Below are 19,399 nucleotides of genomic sequence, written 5' to 3'. Positions count from 1 at the left end.
TATTTGTTTCTAAAATGTTTAATAGATATTTGTAAATAAGATTCCTTAACAGTGACTACCTCAATGTAAACTGCCAAAAAACAATGTAGGAAAACAATATAGATAGATAGATAGATAGATAGATAGATAGATAGATAGATAGATAGATAGATAGATAGATAGGTCGGCCTAAGCTATTAAGTCCAAAAAAATTGAGCACATGGGAGGGAAATAATGTTTTGGAATTCAAATAATAATATGAATTTTTCATTACTAATTAATTTTTAGAAGGTAGGGTGACGTTTTGTTTTATTGGAAATAAAGAACAAAGCATGGCATATTTACTGGGTCTTGGTAAGCCTTTAAAACTCAATCATCACCATGTAAATTAACTGTGGATATGTGAAGAAATGTATGATTTCAGATAGAGCTGGAGTACCTATACTTGGAATTTGATCTGTTTATAGATTCTCAAGATAATGGAAGCACAGGTCTTGTTTAGATATTCTTATCTATCACGTCTGTGACATACTCCACACTCTACATGGTCTGTGGATCTCAGTGACTGTAAACATGAAACTGCATCTGCATGACTTGGACTGTGTAATACAGTGTCCTCTATGTCCTCAGTAGCTCCAGATTTGCTAGTACTGGATGTGTCACTACGAATCTGATTCAATCCATTGACATCATTTCTAACTGTGGTCACATAATCAGATTGTTGAAACTTTCCAAGAACCAAATTTGAAAAAAAGGGGGGGGTTTCCTTCCATGGATTCAAAACATGTGTGATACAATGGAGCCTAAGAATGAATTATCCTCCTAAGTATTTACCTACACGTGTTTATTCCATGGGCTGTGGATACCAGTTGGGGAGCCCCAGGGAAGAAAGTATTTAAGTTTCTTCCAGGGCTCAGGAGAAACCTGAAAATAAAATGAATCATGAATATGCAATAAACATCTCCTTTGCCTAAAGAAATAAAAGCTGGTAGAAATCTGATGTGCTGATATGCATGGCACTTCACAATCCACACTGCCCAGGTTTAAGGCAGGAAAAAGATGTTCATTTTCATGGAAGTCTTCTTCCTCCTTAATATTACACTTCTCATGGCCAATTTCATTGATCCCAGGTGCTTTTGGAGAATAAATTTGGATGAAATAATGGATGAATATTTGGGATTATCTTGTGCTTTCATCCTGGCAGCAGTTCAGACACCCATTGAAAATGATTATTTCAACAAGACTCTTAATGTTCTGTAAGTAAATTTGTATTTTAAATTGAAATCAGAACATCAATATTTCTTGAATGCTCTGAGGATGAAGATTAGGCAAATTCTTGAGTCTTCTGTCCTGGTGCTAAGTCTGAACTCCAAGAAACAACCTTAATTCCTTTACGGATTTAATCCTATATTCTCCATTTAATTAATCCAGTGGAGGTTTTGGTTTTCTTCCAGGTGGCTTCTGATTTAAAGGTTGGAAGCTTAGGAATAAAGAAATATCTACATTGATCTTTAACATAAAGCCTGCCTTTTGACAGTTTATATTGCACTCTAGGAAAAATTGACTTATTGAAATTGATCCTGTAATATTTCATTATGTTTTATCCCAAGTACATGCAAATAAATGGTCATAAATTCTGCTGACAGTCCTTCCATAAGTGTGTTGCTCCTAGAGCATATTCTGGTTCCAGTAATATTCATGGTACATATAGTTGTCAAAAATTTTACATACATACAAACTTACTGTCTCAAATTCATTGCATGTCGTCACTTATCGACTTCTAAAACTTCATTAGATTTGGAAAGAGAAGATACTTACACTCAGAAATTCCTACTTCATATGAATGCCTTGATGGATATCTTTGTATGTATATGAGCAAGGAATATTTAGCTCATTAGGGGTCAAGAGAGCGAAGTGTTTTAAAAGATAAAATCCAAAAGCACTGTGGCTTCGTACTTCACACTATTTATGTACAATCACTGGCTTTTTTGTTTTGCAAAGTTCAATTGGGCACTCTCTCTTTAGAGTAAACCATATTTGGAACATATGGAATCCAATGATATGATTACATTCTTTGAATAGGCAGACTATCAATAACATTGGTGACTGCTTATGTACCTTGTCACTGGCATGGGTGACAATTGTATTGTGGGATAGAGAGTTGGAACGTTTGAGGACAGTGATACAGGAGCTTTCTATTAGTTATTTTTGTCATTATTTAAGAAAAATGTCTTTTCCATTCATGTATGTGTTGGTTAATCTCTTACCCTTTTAAAATATCTAAATCTCGTGTGACTTATTTCAATAATTTTAGTAAATATTAGTGCACAGGTTACCGACATGGTATCAATACCAATTTTTGTGAATTGCTGATCATTGTTTTAAAACACAGCCCTTTAGACTACTAGGCTACACAGACATCTTAAGTAACTGATGTTTCTTAAATTTCAGTTATAGGTTGTAGTTGGAGCATTGCACAACGTCTATTCTCAAATTTATTTTGTATATTAGTAAACCTTTGAGATTTGTATGTGTGTGTGTGTGTGGTAATAAAGAATATTCTAAAATGACCTATTTTATAGGGTATAGAATGAAAACACAATAGTTGTATAACTTTTAGTGAGAGACTGATTGTATTTACTTCATTCTAATCATTAAATATGCAGGTTTACATATAGTGTTTATTGATAAAATTATATGAAATGACAAGATAAAACAGGAGATATTATTTTTTTCAAAAACATAAACAAAACCAATATGGTATTATTCCATTCCCTTGGTCTAGTGGTCCACTTTTAATTAAAAAAAAAACCCAATGAATATATTCCATAAATTTACACAAAAAATCTCGTCTATATTATAAGCATATAATACTGACATATACAAATATCACAGATAATTTCTTATTTTCCGAGTTCTCAGTAGGATACTAGTACTGTTTTAGTGTAATGACAAAGGTTGTCAAAGATGTTTACTAGAAATTAATTTATAATGAATAAAATACCCAGAGTTAATATATCGCATTACTTTGTAAATAGGAAGTAGGAGAATGATATATCAGTGGTGGGACAAGCCCTCAATCTCTGAACTAAACACCTGTCACTGCAGCATAACTGTGCATTTGAATTGAGGATAGTCTACAGGAAAGTATCTTGTAGAACATTTGGATGTATTGCAATCTTATAACCTAAATAGTCCTTGCTCAAATACATACAAACTTAAATATTGACATGTATCAATTTCCAAATTTGTGTTTGATATTTGAATTTAATTAAAATAAATCTTTAGAAAATATTTTATTTCAATAAAAGATTGAAAAAGTAACAGCATGAGGATAGATATTAAGGGATGTGTCAAGAATTTTGGCCACTAATTGTAAGTGATTATAAGTACAGGAATCAAATGTTGCTGGAGAGAGAGACCATTATGCATTGATAAATCATGGTTTCATTTCTTTCTTTCTTTCTTTCTTTCTTTCTTTCTTTCTTTCTTTCTTTCTTTCTTTCTTTCTTCCTTTCTTTCTTTCTTTCTTTCTTTCTTCTTTCTTCTTTCCTCCCTCCCTCCCTCCCTCCCTTCCTTCCTTCCTTCCTTCCTTCCTTCCTTCCTTCCTTCCTTCCTTTCTTTTCTTTTCTTTTCTTTTCTTTTTTTTTTTTTATGAGACAGGGTTTCTCTATATAGCTCTGGCTGTCTGGGAACTCACTTTGTAGACCAGGCTGGCCTCAAACTAAGAAATCCACCTGCTTCTGCATCCCAAGTGCTGGGATTAAAGGCGGGTGACAACACTCCTGGCTATGGTTTCATTTCCTTAACCAATTCAGTTAATTTCATGAGAAAATATCATGAACTCAGTGGCTCTAATAACAAATTTATTTATTGCTCAATAATTTCAAAATTAAGACATGATCAGAATTACTGTTTTGTCAGTATCTGTGGTTTTCTCTTTACCTTCTGATCAAGCGCTCAAAAACAAAAATGGAAATTATCTCTGTGGATGAGATCAATACCATCTCTTATTTATGTGACCAACACTGTCATAAACTTTTAAAGTGCTTTCTATTTTCAAGGTTCATCTGTCAATCCAATCTTGTAACAAAAGCCATTTGTTCCCGTCTTTAGATGTCAGATTCAGAAACTTCCAGTATAGCATAGTGCTTCTATTGAGTACAAATGTGCATGTATAATCATCTGTCCATAATACACACTGTACTCTTTTACAGAAAAACAACTAAAAACCACAAATATGCTTTGGCATTGGTGTTTGCAATGGATGAAATCAACAGAAATCCTGATCTTTTACCAAATATGTCTTTGATTATAAGATACACTTTGGGCCGTTGTGATGGAAAAACTGTAATACCTACACCATATTTATTTCGTAAAAAAAAAGAAAGCCCTATCCCTAATTATTTCTGTAATGAAGAGACTATGTGTTCCTATCTGCTTACAGGACCCCATTGGGAGGTATCTTTAGGTTTCTGGAAGCACATGAACAGCTTCTTATCTCCACGTGTGAGTTAACATTGTCCAGGAATTCTTAACATCATGTTTCTTTGGGGGACTTTGATAGCTATTAAGAAAGTTAATGGATGTGGTTGGACTTATGCTTATGTCAATCTAGGTAGTCCCAGGACACTTAATATTCAGAAACATGTTAGGCCTTCTGCTAAGGGCTACCACAAGAAGTAGAAAGATACCAGCAAGACAGAATAGAAGAGGCCATGGAGAATTGAGTCTGGCATGGTGATAGAAGGTATCTTACAACCTAGACTAACTGTCAGTCAGAGTGTTTCATTATTTATACCAATCTCAGCAAGCAGAGATGTGTTCATGCTGTTCCAAAATATAGAGCATATTATTTCTGTCCCCAGATAGGTTTTATCTTTATCTTGGTTATAAGATTAAATTATCATTGGTAAACTATGAAATAATAGAATTATGATGGTGCAATAAGTTTAGTCATCAGAGATAAACTATGATGTAACAGAAATAAATTTTACCAACATTTTCTCTGTAACCTAACTTTTAACTATCTGGAGTATTTTTATTTTTGAAAAGGCATGAAATACCATTCTTAATAGGGCAACCCATGACATTTCAGTGGTACTAGAAAGGATGAAAAGCTCCAATCCATTCTGTGGAGTTAGTCATTTGACTACCTGTGAGTGTATGACCAACTATTAAAAGTCAGAATTTAAATTGACATTAGATCCCTGGCAAACATTTCACACCCATAGTGCTATACCTTTAATAAGTCATTCTCTTTAATAATATGATGATATTATCAATGTAATTAATTTAAATTAGTATATTATTATCAGTATATAATATTTTATATACTCTGTAGAATTTATTGCTATGTTTTATCTTCTTTTTTCTTTTGCTTCCACATCATTAGATACAAGATTAGAACTTCACAAGTGAACTTTTCTAAGAAGGAGGAATTATGGGGTTCCAATACCTCATTCTTCCATATTTTTCCACATGAAGATTTTTGCATCATTATAAGACACTTTTTAAGGAGGACAAAATACCATTCAATCTAACTTCATTTCTATATATTTTCCTCAAGATGTACAACTTGTCAATCCCAATTATTTTGCACCAGAATTACATGGGTATATAGTAAGAAGAGTTTTTCTAATCAAATTTGCTGCTAACACTTTTAGGCTGCAAAATCTAGTTTATATTTCTACAAATAATTTGATCTTATTGTCTGTTTCCTGAGGAGGCACAGACACAGATATTGCCAGAGTAATTCAGAACAAAATTTAAAAAGGAGATCTCTGGCAGCTTTCTGTGAATCACAACCTCTAGTGTACGATATTACTGTCAAGTAGGACAATATAAGAATATATCTTCCAAATGCTTTATGATATTATGTACAGTACTCTCCTCTTCAATCTTAGAAGTATTTATGGATTATGGCATAAAATTCTTTTTAAAAAATAGTCATCAAATATCCCCAAATTGTAAAAGTGTAAAAATACCTTCAAACATTTGAAACACAGATATTAAGACTACAACTGAAAGACAGAAAGGCAGTCATTATAACATGTGAATACATTTGTTAGATCTTTGTCAAATAGCTACGCTTGCTGTTCCCATTAGAAGTGGATGTGCCAGGCTTCCACGTTTGCTCATTTGAATCCGAGATGAGAGAAAAAGTCACAGGCAAACATCAGTTTGCAGGTAAATATGATTACAAGTGTTTTCACATGTACCACACCTCATGCTGCTCTCTTTGTTGTAGATCCTTCAGCTTACCTATGGACCTTTCCACTCCATCTTCAGTGATGATGAACAATATCCCTATCTCTATCAGATGGCCCCAAAGGACACATCTCTAGCATTGGCAATGGTCTCCTTCATACTTTACTTTAGCTGGAACTGGATTGGCCTTGTCATTCCAGATGATGACCAAGGAAACCAATTTCTTTTAGAGTTGAAGAAACAGAGTGAAAACAAGGAAATTTGCTTTGCCTTTGTGAAAATGATCTCTGTTGATGATGTTTCATTTCCACAAAATACTGAAATGTACTACAACCAAATTGTGATGTCATCCACAAATGTTATTATCATTTATGGAGAAACATACAATTTCATTGATTTGATCTTCAGAATGTGGGAACCTCCCATTTTACAGAGAATATGGATCACCACAAAACAATTGAATTTCCCTACCAGGAAGACAGACATAAGTCATGGCACATTCTATGGATCACTTACTTTTCTACCCCACCATGGCGTGATTTCTGGTTTTAAAAATTTTGTACAGACATGGTTCCATCTCAGAAACACAGATTTATATCTAGTAATGCAAGACTGGAAATACTTTAACTATGAAGACTCAGCATCTACCTGTAAAATACTGAAGAACAATTCATCTAATGCCTCATTTGATTGGCTAATGGAACAGAAGTTTGACATGACCTTTAGTGAGAATAGTCATAACATATACAATGCTGTGCATGCCATAGCCCATGCCCTCCATGAGATGAATCTGCAACAGGCTGATAATCAGGCAATAGACAATGGAAAAGGAGCCAGTTCTCACTGCTTGAAGGTAAAAGTTTCTTCTATTGGAGGATGTTTGCTGTCTTCACTTGCATAGTTGTTTAGAGTCTTTCAGATGACCAGACTTAAAGAAATAAGAAATACTTTCCAAAATAGATAGGTTTCCAAACATTTTACCTTAACAAAACCAAATCTATAGATTATTATGAATGTGATTGGAAAAAGAATTCACAGATTAGCAATGAAAATGTGTGGTTTTATACAGAGCACACAAATATCTATTAGCATGCCCCTTCCAATATTGGATATAAACAGTCTTTCCTCATTAATTTGCTCCATGATTAGAAGATGAGTTTATATTTATATTTGTCAATTATATGGAAATCATTTGGAGTAATTATTTTCATTAGTGTTATCCAGTGATTCTGCCAAGAGTGTAGGCTCTGGAGTACATTCTGGACTTTCTGAGAGTAACTAAACAAGAAATAGTGTTGGTATTCATTTCTGTCTGTAGAAATGTGTTTATGTGTGAATGTATGCTTCTCACTGTGTATATGTATATTTTCTACTCTTTCTGTGTATCTGTGTTTACATTTGTGTTACTTTCAACATATATGTTTATCTCTCTGTATGAAAGTGGAAGTGAGCAACAATTTTTTCGATGTAGGAATTTCTTTCTATAAGTGTTTGTTTATATATGTGTGTATGTTTCTTTGGGGTTTTGTCAGAGTAGGTTTCATTGTGTACAATGTATGTATTTTGTAAGTGTTTGTACTTATATGTATTTGTACCTTCTTTACTAAGTATGTGTCTGCCTATTTCTTTGTACTTGGCAAGGTCTTTGGCTTCCTTTTTGTCTTTAGGTGTGAGTATAAAAATCTCTGTATGTCATATTGTTCATGGCTGGTCCTTAAATATTTATACCTCTCCCTGTGTTTTGCTTTTAGTCTCTCTCTCTCTCTCTCTCTCTCTCTCTCTCTCTCTCTCTCTCTCTCTCTCTCTCTCTCTCTGTGTGTGTGTGTGTGTGTGTGTGTGTGTGTGTGTGTGTGTGTGTCTGTATGTCTGTGTGTGTGGTTGTAAGTGTGCCAGTGTATTATTTTGTGTGATTGCATCTCTGTGTTTTTATTTGAGTGGATATGATTGTCATTTATAGGCCTGAATATTTACATATGTGTGTCAACATGTACGTATATTTGTTTGTAAATAAGTGTATAGCTCTGCTATATGTGAGACTTGGAAAAGATGTGAGCCTCTCTCGGTGTCTGTGTGTATATTTGTGTTATTGTTTGTTGTGTTCGGTGTGTGTGTGTGTGTGTGTTGCGTGTGTGTTGCATACCTGTGTTTGGATCTGCATTTTTCTCTATTTGTGATTGTATTCTTTGCAGAGAAAACTGAAATTCTTGTAATATTGTGATAATTTCATTTATGCAATTGCATTTGTTGTGATTCATCTCTTTCTTTCTTTAAATACATTTGCCTTTGCTATGAAATCAGAATGAATTTTATGACTTGAAGGAATGATATATATGTTATAGTGCAATGATTTTATTTTAGGTAAACTCCTTTCTAAGAAGGATTTACTTCACTAATCCTCCTGGGGACAAAGTGTTTATGAAGCAAAGAGTAATAATGCAGGATGAATATGACATTGTTCACTTTGTGAATCTCTCACAACACCTTGGGATTAAGATGAAGTTAGGAAAGTTCAGCCCATATTTACCACATGGTCGACACTCTCACTTATATGTAGACAGGATTGAGTTGGCCACAGGAAGAAGAAAGGTAAGTGTGTGCTAGCTTACTGGTTTATAATACAGAGCAGTAAACAGTGTCAGGTGAATACACGGCAACATATTGAAAGGAACAATTTAGTCACATAAGGAACCAATTTCTAGTCTCCTGTATGATATTTCTTCTTTTCATTTTTCACATTTTTACCAATTATTTGAAGATTTCAAACATGCATAAAATATACCTTTTTCATATCAGAACCTTTTTTTAAATTTAATAAATTAAAAAACCTGTTTTTCATCACTGTTTGATATTCTTTCCTTTAAATTATACAAATTTTTCTTCACATAATTGCTCTAATGAAACAGTAATCTCCTCCCTTACCTTAAACTTCTGGAACAGGTATTGATATGGAAGAGGCTAATGTTACAGTTATGAAACACCAATAGTCATAATTGCTAACCCTTGTCATTATATCCAAAAATGTTTACCATATAATAAAAGAACATTCACCACATTCATTAATGAACACAATTACAGAAAATCATATTCATAGAAACATCACTTTTTAGTAAATTTGAAGAATGCATTCACTCTTTTACATAAGATGATCAGAAGGTCAAAGGAACCTATAGACAGCACTAGAACAACAGAAAAAATAAAGGCTATTAACACACCTCAAGTACAGCAATAACAGCAACCAGACAAAAGCAACAAATAATTTTCAGTTATAATTTAACTTTTTTGTTAACATTCTCTAAATGAAATCAAAGACAACAAAACTGGTTTATTTTTAAGACAATCCTAAGTTGCCTGAATAGGGTATGAAGACACAATCATATATAAAAGGAGAACTTTTCTTTATTAAATCATGGAGGAAAACAGTATAATGTTTAATAAGAGGGAACACAGGTCATTCAAGAACAATACATTTGATGGATATGTGTGGAATAATTCTTGACAAAAACACCTACCAAAAAAACACAACACACAACAGAAAGATCATTCTCTGAGAACAGGAAGAATTTATTTTTAATTTTGATGGTTTTATTTATTGAAAATAACTTGTTATTCTCACATAATATATCCTAATTACAGTTTTCATTCCTTCTATTGGGATGTGAACAATTGTCAGTTCTACTGGCAAATATATCATAGTTAATATTCCTATTTCCTTCCTTTTTCATCATATCCACTTTCTGTCACTCATTAGAAAATGACAGGATTCTATGGGAGAATAATAAAATAAAACAAGATTAAACAAAACTAAGCCATCATAATAGAACAAAATTTTCATTACACAATATAGTAATTAGACATATGAAATTGAGCTAGGTGAAAAGACCATGAAATCCTACATCATACCTCATATGAATAGTAGTGAGTGAAGCATGAGTTAGTGATAGACAATTGAGTGACAGTTATTCCCATTTTAGTACTATGAATACTTTATTTTTGAAAATATAATTCAAACTGTCAATTCGATAATCAGAATATCTGGAACTACTGATACAAATAATTTATTCCACATTTGCATGTGAATAAACATGAGAAGAAGCGCCTATAAACTATTAATGTCAAACTGCAAAAGGAATTCCTTGGACAAAGTGATGTTATATATCAATGGGAATTCTACACAAGCACCCTGAAATAGACTGTCCTTTTCAAAGCCAGCCAAAACACTAAAATCTGGTAGTCAAACACTGTTGGTATCTTCTTTTATCAATGATTAACCATAACATAGTTACCAAATACAAGAGACAGTAGGAAAATTTTGTGACTCACAAAAGCCCTGTTTCCCTACTTGGAAATTAATCTTATATAAACTGAATGTACACAGGACTTGGGAGCAAAAGTGTGAAAATACAATCACATTGATATTTGAGCCCAAATGAGACCAACTCATTGATTCCACTTGACTATTCCATCTATTGTAGACAGGTTTTCTTGAGGTTTGTGGGATGAGACCGATTCTCAGTTTTGCTTGCAAACTAATCAGAGTTAATACACCTCCACAACTTCTGATAATCCTGGCTTCCCCATTCTTTTTTCTACTTTGGATTTTTGTCAACTCTTTATTATTTACTCTGAAAACTGTTATTTTTAGAGCTGTGCTACTTATAAAATATATAGGAAGCACTACATGACAATAAATGAGTGTTAGATACCCATCATATGTATCTATGTGGCACACTGCATGAAAATATAAGGATCATTTATCACAGTATACTTTCATATTTTATATGAAGAAACAGTAAGTAAATAACAAGTTAATATAATAATACACACACACACACACACACACACACACACACACACACACAAATTTATTATTTTTTACCTTTGTGGTTTGAATAGGGCCTGATATGTAGCAGGGCATTTATGGGAAAAATTTGCAATCATATTCCTAAAGTTCAACTGGTATAAAAGAGGCTAAAGCCAAAAAAAACTCAAAAACAAAAAAAATCAAAACAAAACAAAACAAAACAAAAAACTAGTTTTATTATCAGGCTGTCATGGAACACATTCTGTAGACCATGATGGCCTCAAAATCAGAAATCTGCCTGCCTCTGCCTCCCAAGTGCTAGGATTAAAGGTGTGTGCCACCACTGCCCAAGTGCCTTTGGCTTCATAAAAGTAAGACATACAAAGCCTTAACTAAAAAAAAAAAACAAAACAAAAAAACCTGCTCTTATTTTACTGTTGTTTATTACATTCTTAGAGTTGAAGATTGAACCTAGTATGTGTTAGGCTAGAAGCTACCCATGAATTATACTCCCATTTTTATTGTGATTTTGCTATTTGTGGCTTTTTTTTCCAATTTTTTAAATTGGAAATTTCATTTATTTACATTTCAAATGTTACTCCTTTACCATGTTTCCCTTCCGCAAAGACACTATACCATCCCCCCTTACCCTGCTTCTTTGAGGATGCTCTCCCACCCAATAACCCACTCCTTCCTCAGCACCTAAGCATTCCTCTACACTGGGGCATCAAGCCTTCACAGAGCCAAAGGACTCCCCTCCCATTGATGCCAGATAGGAAACTTTAACTCCTTCAGTCCTTCCCCTAACACGTCCATTGGGGCCCCTGTACTCAGTTCAATGGTTGACTGTGAGCATCCATATCTGCATTGGTCAGGATCTGGCAGACCCTCTCAGGAGACAGCTGTATCAGACTACTGTTTGTAAACACTTCTTGCCATCTACAATAGTGCCTGGGTGTGGTGTCTGCATTTGGGATGGATCTCCAGGTGGGGTAGTCTCTGTGTGTCCTTTCCTTCTGTCTCTGCTCTACTCTTTGCCCAATTATTTCCATTAGACAGGAACAATTCTGGGTTAAATTTTGTGGATGTGTGGGTGGCCCTATTCCTCAACTGGGGGGCCATGCCTAACCTCTGGATATGGTATCAACAGACTCTTCCTCCCGATTCTGGGATATTTCAGCTAATGTCATCCCTGTGGGTTCCTGGGATGCTCTTGATTTCCTGGCATCTGGGACTTTCTGGTTGCTACCCAAAGAACCCCATCCCTGACTGCTATACACCTCTGTTCAATTTCCTGACCTCTGTACACATCTTCCATCTTCTACCATACCTGATTCTTCTCCTATTTTTCCCCTCCCCCTGTTTTCTTCCTCTAAGGGAGAATTTATTTCAGGGATGCAAGCATACTTCAATATACGCATTCTATTAAATGCAATACACGACAAAATATAGAATTACATTATTTTCAAAAAACCTTCAGAAATGGCTCTTAGCCAACTCCAACATTAATTCACAGATAAAGAATCAAAAACAGTGATTGAACAGAAGGACCCTATATTGATATTAGGACATTTTCTTTCACAAAACTATTTACAATACTAAAATACATGCAGAGGTAATTTTATCTATGAAAGTCAGAAATAATACCAGGTTGTTTTGTGATTCATGTTTTCATCCAAGCACTTTAGAGACAAAATCTGAAAATCCCTGTCTGTTTCTTCCCAGTCTACACTATATTGTGAGTCCAAAACAGCCATGTGTGCTATGGAGACACTATCTTAAAATAAATTATCGTAAAGTACAAAAGTACGCAGACTTTCCATACTCTAACTCAAAATTGTCTTTCAAATATAACAAAGGGTTAATATACAGTTAAAGAAAAAGATGGGAGCCAGGAGTGGTGGCACAACCCTTTAATCCCAGCACTTGGGAGGCAGAGGCAGGCAGATTTCTGAGTTCGAGGCAAGCCTGGTTTACAGAGTGAGTTCCAGGACAGCCCGGGCTATATAGAGAAACCCTGTCTGGAAAAACAAAAAAAAAAGAAAAAAGAAAGAAAGAAGGAAAGGAAGGAGAGAAGGAAGGAAGGAAGGAAGGAAGGAAGGAAGGAAGAGGGGAGGGGAGGGGAGGGGAGGGGAGGGGAGGGGAGGGGAGGGGAGGGGAGGAGAGGAGAGGAGAGGAAAAGGAAAAGGAAAAGGAAAAGGAAAAGGAAAAGGAAAAGGAAAAGGAAAAGGAAAAGGAAAAGGAAAAGGAAAAGGAAAAGGAAAAGGAAAAGGAAAGGAAAGGAAAGGAAAGGAAAGGAAAGGAAAGGAAAGGAAAGGAAAGGAAAGAAGAAAGAAAGAAAATGAAGGAATGATGGGTGGTGGAAATATACTCTGATCTTTGATGGAAAAGTTTAAGACCCTTTCAACAATATCAAAAATATAGAAAGAATTCTTCAAATCTTCAATTAACTTTAAACCATCTAATATTTATTCAGCTTTTTCCAATATTTGAAGCCACTGCAGAGCTATTTGACATCATGGGATACTCCATATTCAAGGTCGCTACAGAATAATTTATCATCTCCAACCATATTTAATCAGTGTCTGCATACTCTACTATTTTTATATACATTTTCTCAAGCTTTGCAACAGTAATTTATTTGAGGTCATATTTGTTATCTGTGACTGAAAGGACATATTTTTCATATTTCAAATTTCTTCAAATACTAACTTGCTTCTCTGTTGCTTTAATTAAACTTTGATAAGGAAAGTGAGGAGGAAGGTGTGATTTGACATATGGCTTATAGTTATAGAGAGACAAGTGTGGATATCAGGAAACTGGAACTAAAGAATAGATTATTTTCTTTGTGATAAGACAAGGCAAAATCTTTTAATATCAGTTTCCCAAAACATTTTTCTGATTCTCCCATTAATGAAAAAAACTGCCAACATTACTTTAGGCTGTTTTTTTTTTCCCAAAAGATCTTAAAAGAACACTACGTACTGTCTCAACTGCCCACAGTAAGATGGACATTCTTACATCAATTACCAAAGAAGAAAATGCTTCAAAGATATGAGGACAGGCTAGTGTTGGCTGAGAGAATATTTCAATTAAGTTTCCTCTGTCCATAGCACTTAGAACCAAGTTGAAAATAATTAACTAAAAAACGTCAGGTTGCAAATTCTGTAGTTTTCACATACAGCTCAATATCAGCACTTTTTTCCTAAATTACTAGACACTCAGATACCATGCAATATTTTTTCAACGCATTTCCAATATTCATTTCTGGCCATTAAATAATGGACATTGTAAAATGTCAATCAGGGGCCTGGCAGTGGTGGCACACACCTTTAATCCCAGCACTTGGAAGGCAGAGGCAGGTGGATTTCTGAGTTTAAGGCCAGCCTTTTCCACAAAGTGAGTTTCAGGACAGCCAGGGCTACACAGAGAAACCCTGCCTCAAAACACACACACACACACACACACACACACACACACACACACACACACACACAAAACAAAAACAAAAAAGCAAATAAATGTCAACCAGATTCTGTGAATAAAATGAGCTTATTGAAATCTTAAAGTGCTAACCTAAAACATAAAATAACCTTCTAAAACTCATTATCAATATGTGTCTAATTTTCTCAGATGCCATCCTCTGTGTGCAGTGCTGATTGTAGTCCTGGATTCAGAAGATTATGGAAGGAGGGAATGGCAGCCTGCTGTTTTGTTTGCAGCCCCTGCCCTGAAAATGAAATTTCTAATGAGACAAGTGAGTGTTTGCTGCTCTGATAAATTAAATACAAAAATTCCATAAAATATTTTATTGCACTATTTGCTTAAGTGTGTGGAGTGGATAACACATATACAGGTACACATATGAGCAAATAATACTGCTGTCATAAATTTAAATTTACTTCTTAGATATCTGTCATATGTACTGTGATCTGAAATCAGATTCTCTGGTAGAACAACATATTCTATTTATAGCTAATCCAACTTCTTAGGCTCTTAGGCAACTTATCAAATAATATCTGTCCACAAATGCATTGTTGGAGATAAGAATTCTGAAAACCATGGAAGCCCATCAACATTCGCTGAAATGACTTGGAAATTAAGTGCAATTACAATCACTGTTCATGTTGTTACCATGTTGGGGATTACAATTTTAGAATGGAGTATAATTGCTTAACACAAACCACCTGGGTTACCACCCTTTCCAGAGGATCCCTCTGTTATTTTGCTCATTTTGTTTCTCAACACTGATTTCATCCTTGATTCTCATAAGAATGGAGGTGAGGCAAGGATTAAAGTGCTCAGCTTTCCATATGAAGAAGGAATTAAGGTGAAGGATCTTTTAGTACAAAGTATCTACAGAGATATTTTTCCTTCAGTGCTAAAATTAGTGCACATCATGAACAATAACCAGAAATTTTGATTAATGATTGCCAGATGAGGAAACATCTTGGGGCTTATTTCATTAATATTTACTGCTATTCAAACATAAACATTATATTTCCTCTCATATTCTGCCTTCTTCCTATGACTTATGACAGGAATCACTTAAATACAATAATGAAATATATACCTTCACATGAACTCACACATATAAGTATGTACATATACTTACAAACTACCTGTTCAATTTTGTGTTGTTTCTGTGTCAACAAGTTTGAGCTAGTAAATTCTCCAGTAGCTATTATACATCTTTTCCCAGTAGAAGTCAGAGTCTCAATGTGTCATAGGGAATGAATTCATAAAATAGTCAGTGATCTCAGAAAACAGTGAGTATAGGGTTTTGTATTTATAAAATATACCCAACCACGTTGTGGTTTATGAATGTATTTTCTCTGAATTAAATAATCTACTTGATGTTAACATAGAACCAAAAAAGCTGGCTTAGGAAATCTTAGCTTTCTGATAACATTATTTTTTATTAATTTTTTACATTTCATATTCCATTCTCCATCCCCCCATACACCGATTAAATACTCTACATCCCACACCTTCTCCCCAACCCAACCTGTCTTCCCATTGAAAGCCCACTCCCCACACCACCTTAAGGGAACTAAAAGGGGGCCTGGGAAAAGAGGGGGGAGTGAAGACCCATGTCCTGCTAGAGTTCCACTTATGCCCTGGACAGGCAGACATGGGAGGGCTGCCAGACAGTTTCCATTCAGCTCTGGGTGGGCATCCAAGCCTCTGACTCACTCAACAGGGGATGGACAAGGGGCAGCCCATCCTGGGGGCCCTTGGGCAACACCCTGTAGCCCAGGGGTTATGGGAGAGAGAGAAGAAGGAAGACAGGTTCCCACGCTGGCAAGAGTGAGAACAGCCTTGATGATCAGAGAGTGTCTATGCTTTCAGAGTTTTATTGTAGAAAGGCCGGGGGAAAGAAACAATGTAGGTGAGAGAAGGGGGGGCTAGAAAAAAAGAGATAGAGGGAGAAAGTGAGAGTAGAGTAAGAGCAAGAGAACAAAGGAGTGAGAAAGAAAGAAAGAGGGCAAGGAGTGGCCAATCAGCCCTTTTTAAAATATGCTATCTTTTCTGTTGCTAGGTAACTGGGGAGGAGTTTAGCCTGATGGTCAAAAGCTTGGGATATTGCCTACATGACTTCTAGCCTTGTTTCTCTTGTGGGGGCTGTAGTGGAAGGTAACTTAGGCAAGAGCCAGTGTTCCAGGACCATGAGAGAACTCTTTCCCTCCTATGTAGGTAAATTATGATCACTGAATCCCACCTCGACTGGAGACCAGCCTATCTGTGCATAGACCAATGCCCCACACCACCTGACCTCTAAACTCCCTCAGGCCTTCAGTCTTTGAGGGTTAGGTGCACCTTCTGTGAATGAACACAGACACAGAAGCCCTTTACTGTATCGGGGGACCCATATCAGCTGGTGTTTGGTGTCTGTTTGGTGGTACATTGTTTGAGAGATATCTGGGGTCAAGATTAATTGAGACTGTTGGTCTGCCTGCAAGATTACCTTATCCTCAACTACTTTCAGCCTTCCATAAATCAGGAATTAGTTGCTTCTGTACATTGGTTGGGTGCAAATAACTGTATTTAGGAGGGAAGTCATGATAGATCCTTTTTGTGAGTGCTCCAGGGCCTCAGTAAAATGTGAGGCCATAAGACCTCCTTTTGACCTAGATCCCACTTTGGGACTGTCATTGGACCTTCTTTTCCTCAGGCTCCTCTCCATTTCATCCTTGAATTCAGACAGGAACAATTATGGGTCAGAGATGTGACTATGGGATGGAAACCACATCAATCGCTTGATGTCCTCTCTTGCCATTGGAGGTGGGTTCTTTAAGTTCCCTCTATCTACTGTAGTACATTTCATCTAAGATCTCTGACCTCCCAAGTCTCTGATGCAATTTGGTGGGTCTACCCACCCTCCTATTACCTGAGGTTGCCTATTTATATTCTTTTTGCTGGTCCTCAGGGCTTGGTTCCCCTCTCACCCCCCACACCCCACAAACCCCTTTCTAATAACATCATAAATGATACAAAACGTTAACTAGACAAAAAAAAATTTGCTTTCTTTTATTTCCTTTAAATCTTCACGAACATTATGAATTGAAAGCAATGCTCGGCAGGAATATCCTTCACATTACATATCAGCATCAAGGGCAGCATTGCAAGGCTTCTTTCATTACCCTTACTTGAAATACCTTGACAATAAAATTTATTAAGCAGACCTAACTAAGCTTTCCTTTGGAAATCAGATATGGATCAATGTGTGAATTGTCCAGAATACCAATATGCCAACACAGAACAGAACAAATGTATTCAGAAAGGTGTCACCTTTCTAAGCTATGAAGACCCCTTGGGGATGGCACTTGCCTTAATGGCCTTCTGTTTCTCTGCATTCACAGCTGTGGTACTTTGTGTCTTTGTGAAGCATCATGACACTCCTATTGTGAAGGCCAATAACAGAAGCCTCAGCTACCTATTACTCATGTCACTCATGTCCTGTTTTCTGTGCTCCTTTCTCTTCATTGGCCTTCCAAACAGAGCCATCTGTGTCTTACAGCAAATCACATTTGGAATTGTATTCACTGTGGCTGTTTCCACAGTTCTGGCCAAAACAGTCACTGTGGTTCTGGCTTTCAAAGTCACAGACCCAGGAAGAAGATTGAGAAACTTCCTGGTATCAGGAACACCCAACTACATTATTCCCATATGTTCCCTACTCCAATGTGTTCTGTGTGCAATCTGGCTAGCAGTTTCTCCTCCCTTTGTTGATATTGATGAACACACTCTCCATGGCCACATCATCATTGTGTGCAACAAGGGCTCAGTTACTGCATTCTACTGTATCCTAGGATACTTGGCCTGCCTGGCACTTGGAAACTTCTCTGTGGCTTTCTTGGCCAAGAATCTGCCTGACACATTCAATGAAGCCAAGTTCTTGACCTTCAGCATGCTAGTGTTCTGTAGTGTCTGGGTCACCTTCCTCCCTGTCTACCATAGCACCAAGGGCAAACACATGGTTGCTGTGGAGATCTTCTCCATCTTGGCATCCAGTGCTGGGATCCTTGGATGTATATTTGTACCCAAGATTTATATCATTTTAATGAGACCAGAGAGAAATTCGACCCAAAAGATCAGGGAAAAATCATATTTCTGAACAAATATTTAGGAATTCTGTCAAATGTAAAGTTGGTACATACCCACCAAATATTGGGTTATAGTGCATGTGTCTAGTTTTAGAATCACTCTCACTGGTTGCTCTAGTGATATCAGCAAGTATCATATCTACTGAACTTCCCTACAGTGTCCATAAAATCTTGCACTCATTCACTTTCTTCATTTTCTCTCAGAGAACTAAACTCTCTAATTATTACAATTTTATTCTTCATTTTGCTTTCATGGAGATTGCCCTCTGGTAACTTCCAAAAAATGTTGATAAGGAAGTTGAATCCACCACTTTGTGTAGAAAAATGAGATCTAGGAAGACAGGGTTACACATAAAAACCATCTACCAAAATAAATAATCAATGAGAAACACAGACTAACTAAATAATCAGCAAAGATGAAATCAGAACATATTTTCTAATTTCCAGTAAGAGCACACACATAAGAAAATACTTACTTTTTTCATCTGTTCTTCAATCTACTGACCAATAGTCTAAGGAGGAAATGTTCCTTTTCTGCTGTCAAATAAAAATATATTATATCCAACAATGTTCAGAAGCCCAGGGACTCTCTGGATGAATTGGGAATATTGGGAAGAAGCTGAGGAGGAGGGTGACCAGCATTCTCAACAAACCTGGACAAGCAAGATCTCTCAGACATTGAGCCTCTAACCAGAGATCATACACTAGCTGATGTGAAGCCCCCAACAAATATGCAGCATAAGACTGCCTGGTCTAGCATCAGTGGGAGAGACACACCTAACCCCAGAGAGACTTAAGTCTC

General features: G+C 36.0%; 1 protein-coding gene across 2 annotated transcripts; it reads left to right on the top strand.

Annotated features, from left to right (window-relative positions):
- The first annotated feature begins 1,038 nt into the window (after positions 1 to 1,038).
- Positions 1,039 to 18,608, top strand: Vmn2r34 (vomeronasal 2, receptor 34). Of its 2 annotated transcripts, none has more exons than XM_017321891.1 (6): positions 1,039 to 1,235; positions 4,197 to 4,488; positions 6,230 to 7,042; positions 8,548 to 8,775; positions 14,624 to 14,747; positions 17,854 to 18,608. In XM_017321891.1, exons 1-6 carry the CDS (start codon positions 1,039 to 1,041, stop codon positions 18,606 to 18,608), a joined length of 2,409 nt encoding a protein of 802 aa, XP_017177380.1. The 2 variants fall into 2 exon arrangements, with proteins under 2 accessions (XP_017177380.1, NP_001098536.1); NM_001105066.1 differs by having other exon boundaries at positions 17,704 to 18,608.
- The last annotated feature ends 791 nt before the right edge of the window (positions 18,609 to 19,399 follow it).

The sequence above is a fragment of the Mus musculus genome, chromosome 7 (genome assembly GCF_000001635.26).
Source record: "Mus musculus strain C57BL/6J chromosome 7, GRCm38.p6 C57BL/6J".
Lineage (NCBI taxonomy): Eukaryota > Metazoa > Chordata > Mammalia > Rodentia > Muridae > Mus > Mus musculus.
Note: the sequence above shows the minus strand (reverse complement) of the source record. Positions and strands in the feature narration are given on the sequence as shown.